At 50.8% G+C, this 6,164-nt stretch overlaps 1 protein-coding gene across 1 annotated transcript in view; it reads right to left on the reverse strand.

Moving 5' to 3' along the window:
- LOC135197522 (uncharacterized) overlaps window positions 1-5,544 on the reverse strand; it is a 45,990-nt gene extending 40,446 nt beyond the window's left edge. Inside the window, 1 exon segment of the mRNA XM_064224584.1 lies at window positions 5,327-5,544. Within this exon segment, the coding sequence (XP_064080654.1) occupies window positions 5,327-5,518 (192 nt within the window). The 5' untranslated portion in view covers window positions 5,519-5,544.
- Between the last annotated feature and the right edge of the window lie 620 nt (window positions 5,545-6,164).

Genomic DNA, 6,164 nt, shown 5'->3' on the forward strand with positions numbered 1-6,164 from the left:
AAACTCAGATGTCTGCAAAAATCATTCGCATTATCGCGGAGGTGCGATGCAGCGGGAGACCTAGTACAGACTTCTGTTACCGTGCGGTAACAGAAAGATGAAAAGAGTCCAAGAGATATCTCTGTTGAAAATTCTAGCAATGTCGAAGGCGATGAAATCGAGCGTCACAGCAGTAGATGGTCCTTCATTATTGCGAGAATCCCCGTTAATCAGAGACCTAAGTCCATGATTGTTGGGCAGAGATACGGTTCGGTAGTCAATCAAACCAGGGGAGAGAGAGACGTAACCGACCGTGCATCTCCGAGACCTATCTGATACTGAGCCGCTATCAGGCAGTTCAATACGCAGTAGCTCTCGGTGACTCGTCATCCTGAGTTGCCAGGTAATCCATTATTCCACGAAGGAATGCGTTCGGCTAGAACCATCGAGCATAAAGAATACGCTCGAGCAATTATATTTAAACGAAACGGATTTCGGTAAATACAAAAGCTGATTTGGTGTTGTCATGACAATACCAAGTATCTAAAATCGAAACTGATAACTGCTGGGAGGTTGCAGGCACCCCGAGTTGCAGTTCAATTAAGATACAATTCGTCTCGGTCACAAACCGTAGAGTTAACTACGGTATGCGCCTACCCCCCGGACAATTCAACTGTTAAAAGAATCATGTCGCGAGGGTAATATACGTAGTATATTTGTAGGTTCTGTACCACGACCTCCATCCTAAATTCTTTTCTCTCGAGGAATGAGAATAAGGATTGGAGATCGACCGCCTTCGTTCTCTAGTCAAGAGAGTGAAGGAGAAGTCTTTCCCAAAGGAAAGCTTCAATGGTGAACAGAATACCGAAGACGATAGTTCAAGCCAAACTGGAAGTTCCCGTCCGTTCTTCTCTATTCCAGGTTAATCGCCTACTGTGAGATACTCTTCTTTCAGCAGCAGTCTTCTTCCAAATGCTAGAAATTACAGGAATTCGAGCATAAGCGAGGTTCCCGATTATCGTGTAACAATTATCGGGGATTCTCGCTCACTTTGGACCGTGGTCTGCCTAAGTGTTTGGAGATCGTAAAAAACTCGAAACACTCTGAGTGCGCTAGAAATTCCGTAGAATTCTAAGCACTCTGCGAAACCCCCCACCGAATTCGTCAAACGATATCGGCTCGGTGGTCCTCCCGATTCCCGTAGAAATCGAGAAAGGGGCAGGATCCCTCCTCAACGACCGGGGCTTACGTCAGGTAGGACCCGAAGGTCCCCCCCGGTAGCGCAGCCCCTAACGTGGGATCTTACAGAGAAATATCTGTAGGATCCCTCCCCTTTCCCTCGTAGCCGTAAGGAAGAGAGGGAATGGGGGAGGAATTGGATACTGGCTCGCCTTCCCATCGATCTAGCAGTTGGAGAAGGAAAAGGAGCAGCCATCGCCTTACGGCGATGGCCTCTCAGAGCCTGGGAAAACGTATCGTCAGGAGAAAACGTTTTCCCCGAGGAGGGTTACGAACTCCATACTGTAGGTAAGGGTCTGCCGCCACTGTGAACGTCGTCTGGGTGGGGCTGAATCGACACCTGACAGGAGAGAGCCGATACCGTCCTCGACTCATTCCAGTCCTCGTCGAGGTCGAAACCTCAGGAGGACCTAAGGGGTATTCAAATACGGTGTCCGAAGACACGTTAGAAACGCCTCTGTCGCAGTAGAGGAGGTGAAGTAGCTTGTTCGAGGCCACCGGCCAAACTGAGAGCGCCCTTCTTGTCCGGAGACGAGAGGACTACCTGGTTCACAGTCGGCAAGCTCCGATCGCGGCAGACCACCGTCGATTTGGGTTCCCTCTCGGGCCCCAAAACGACTCGAGCCGAGACGTGGCTTGCTGGTGGGAGCGGCGATCCTTCCCCGAGGTCGTTGTGCTGACGAATCAGCGCCATAACCTCGGCAAAGTTCCTCTGGATCTCGGAAGTCACAGCATCTTGCAGAGTAGGACCGTTAAGCCCTTCGAACAAGAGCATATTCCGAGAACCTTCCTCCTAAGAAGGGGGAACAGCGACAGCCCTCTCGGTCTTCTCCATCCACTTGCACATACGTCCTGGCCGGTCCAAGAACCGTGCCTGGCACGTAGGGCGTCGTGGTGGGATCATGAGGGGCGCACCCCTCACGATCACTCCTCAATACCTCGCTCCTCCCGTTGTAACCCGAGGAGGTTGAAGGTAGGGGAGAGGCAGACCTGACGCTCCCTCCTCGCCTCGCTGGCAGAACCAGCAGGCTTGGAGGGCTGCAGGCGATCGTCAACCCGCTGGTGGCGATCGAGCTGCAGGCCTGGTCGAACCGTCTCGCTGTGGAGAACGGCTGGACTGAGCACAGCGGCCCCGATCTCGAGTGTCAGAAGAGCTGGTGCTGGTTGCCGTACCCGATCGCTCTCTGTGAGAGCGACGGTCAGGCGACCTGCAGGCTCCACTGTCACAGTGAGACCGGTGCTTGTCCTCACGGCACGTCACGTCGCTGGTTCCAGCCGTGGCTGGCACCGGCGCACGGGAGGACCTCTTCCCAGCCTCAGCCCGTGGCCGGGTCGTGGACCGTCACGTCCCCGGGTAGCCAGTGGTCGCCGCGAGACGAGAGCTGGTCTGGTGAGAGTCGCGTGAGCGGCTGTCACCAGTCCTTCCTCCCCGTGCCGTGAACCTGACGCTGAGCGGACTCAGAGGTCTGGTTCCTGGCTGCACGGTCGCTGGTAGGCGACCGTACACTCGGTACCTCCCGCGAACGAGAGGCCGAGACGGACCCTGATGCAGTGGCAGAACCACTGACACCAGGCGAGAATACCGGTGTTAGCCGGTACCCCTCTGGTCCCGTAGTCTTCTTCCTTGCGGAAGAAGAGACGGGCCCCGCTCCCGAAGGAGCAGGAGGACCAGCGGAAGGAACCCTCCCGTCCCACCGAGGTGAGACGGGTCCCGAGAAGCTCCCGAGGGAGACTTCTTAGGAGGGAGACTTCTTAGGAGGGAGGAGGCAACCTTCTTCTTCCTCGGCTGTGAAGCCTTAGAAGTCGAAGGGGAAGAGGCGGCAGCCGACGACGATGAAGAAGATGAAGACGACGACACCTTCCTCCTCTTCTTCGTCAGCTTCCTCAGGACAGACGTAAGATCTGCTATCCAGGGCGGAGCCGGGGCTGCTGTAGCCGAAGCCACAGGGCCCGGACGCACCTGTACAGACAGACCAAAGTCTGGGGTAGTACCACCACGCAACAGGGACGACGTCAGCGGTATGGGCATCTCAGGAACAGCAGGCACAGCCAGCACAGCATCGGTAGGGACTAGGCCTAGGCAAGCAACGGCCCAGGGACAAGCCAGCGCAGCAACGGCAGGGACAGCCAGCGCAGCAACTGCATGGACAGTCAGCCCAGAATCGGCAGGTACGGCAGGCAGCACCGGAAACACAGGAAGTGGAGCAGCAGCCAGCAACATCCTGGTACCGGCGGCAGGTCCAGGGGCGAGCTCTAGGGCAGCGGAAGTGTGGTCGCGGCAGCGCGGCAACCACGAGCAGCGGCAGCACGCCCCTCTCAGGTACGGCGAACGGCACTTCACAGCGGCTGTAGGCAAGACTGTTACCACGTGAGGCGAGTACACAGGTGAGGAGGGACGTCGTCACCTGGAGCGTGGTCACCACATCCATGGGTGACCGCAGTAGGCCCAGACATAGAACCGCAGCCCCTGGACACTAGCACGCCCTGCAAATGGAAGGACGCCCATACCTCACCAAGGTCCACCCTCGTGGCAGTAGCACCTGCGGAAATAACAGTAGTAGCGATTAGTGGGGGGGAAGTCCCCTCGCGCGGGGGGGGTGAGCCCTCTCCGAACGAGTGGAAGACCCCGAATACAATTGTACATCGAGCACCGAGCGCCCCTCCCCGCGCTCGACGGATCGGGCGAGGAGAAGAACGCAGATAACCTCCCCCCCCCCACCCCCCCCAAGGGGAAGGGCCATCTGTGGAGCAGAGCGGGGGGGGGGGGGGGGGGGGTGGGGGGGGGGGGGGGGGGTTCTCGTTCCCCACCCCCGCACAGCACCCATGTACCCAACAATAATAATAGAGCCCAGAGCAATCGTGCCCTCAAGGCAGAATGCAAGGGCATAAGGATCAATTCCCTGACTGAGCGGAACTTGAACCAAATAAATATTGATGCAATCAATAATAAAAGGAATAAAATGAAAAAGAATCTTGCATTACGATTCACTTCACAATGAATAAGGGCTCGGATCGAGCGCATTTTGCGCCCCTCGGTACCGAGCGCAAGGGTAAAAGGATCCATTCCCGATTATGAATGGAAACCTTGATACCATAATGAATTGATGCAATCAAAATATATATGAAAATGAAAAAAGAATACTGCGCTTGCGATTTCACTTCATACAAATAAAAGTGAAGGATCAATTCCCGGGAAATAGCAGAAACATTGATCCAAGTAAACAATGCAATCTCAATAAAATATGAAAATGAAAAAGAACTGCACTTGCGATTTCACTTCATTCAAATAAAAAGGGTAAAGGATCAATTTCGGGTAAGCTCGGAAACTGATCCAAAATGAGTATTGCTACAATCAAAATAATATATATGAAAATGAAAAAAGAATACTGTACTGCGATTCCACTTCCATACAGAATAAGTTTTCGTGCCGAGCGCATTCGCTCGGCAACGAGCATACAGGTCAAAAAAATATATAAATGAAAAAGAGCACTTATTACGATTTTCATCACACATTTCCAACCAAAATATACGCTCCGGAGCGAGCGCTCTCCCGCCCTCGGCACCGAGCATACACAATACGAGGATCATTTCTGGGAAAATGAAGTCCCGCACGTACGCCCATTCAGTCCCCGGCACTCGGGTATCGGAGGCGTGGTGAAACCAAGATCCTTTAATTCACAATTGAATTCAATGGAAATAAATATGAAATGATTGTACTTACAATTCAGTTTCACTAGATAAATAGAAAAAGAAAAACACAACCATGCGAAAGCAACGACGATGAAGCGGGCAGAGAGCGATGATACACGTCCACACGCCAGCAGGCCGAAAGCAAAAGTGATTTGTTTACCTCCCAGTCGCGCGCGCGCGCGCCTGTCGGACAAGCAGTTAAAACCTACCGAACCCCTGTTCGAAAGCTTACGACCTATCCAGCTGCCGCTAGTACCTTCCTATTGTAAAAGGACCGAAGGTTTGTATGCCGTGTCGGAACAAATTACATGCATGCTCTTAAAATGTCACTAAACACCATTATAAACTTTTGCAACCTCCTAAAGTACAAAATTATGAGAAATTTCATCAATCTCAATAAACATGGAAGTATGTTTACCCTTAAAATATCTCTAAAATAAGGACTGCAAGCAGACAAAACCAGTTTGTGAGCCTTCAACTGCATTCCATCTGCTGCTAAAGTAACATCCACAAAATCTCCTCCCTCATGCAGTGAGTGAAGGGCTGCTGTCATTGTAGTTCCAAAGTTATTCCATCGCAAGCAAAACTGCATGTCACTGCCACCCATCATGTAATGTCCTGTAATGAAAATAGTCTACATTGTGGAGAGATAGATATATAAAAAAAGATTATTTCAAATACTCCACTATGAAAATTTAGGTAATTAACAAATATCAAATGATAATCCTCAAACTTGAAATGAACAACCAGATTGGCTTGCTACAGGATTTGTGAATTTCAAACCCTTACTTTCAAAGTTTATTCCTCTCTTTTTTTATGAACAATACTGGAATTTTCTTCAAAAGGAAATAAAAAGGAAGGTTTGCCAATTACATATTACTAACAAATGTAATAAACAAATAAGGATATGGCAAAATCTCTTGATATACCATGGCAAATTCTGCAGCAACATTCTTTAAGGCTCAAAATTGTTTTATCTTCCATTTAATTATCTACAACCTTTGTACTCCCCATCTAATTTCTTGCCTTAGGATTTTTTTTAAACAACTTTATTTCAGCACAATTTTCAAACAAATTTCTTCAACATTTCTTCCTGCCACACACCACACCCCCCCCCCCCCCCCCCCCCCCCCACCATTCCTTCATATATGATCTGACAATCTTATGCCTCTCCATCATTATTTTTTCTGAAATGTATGCCATTTCTTCTGTATATTTCTGCTGCATGCTCAGATCTACCTACAGCTTCATTCAAA

Source organism: Macrobrachium nipponense, chromosome 21 (genome assembly GCF_015104395.2).
Source record: "Macrobrachium nipponense isolate FS-2020 chromosome 21, ASM1510439v2, whole genome shotgun sequence".
In the NCBI taxonomy this organism is placed as follows: Eukaryota; Metazoa; Arthropoda; class Malacostraca; order Decapoda; family Palaemonidae; genus Macrobrachium; species Macrobrachium nipponense.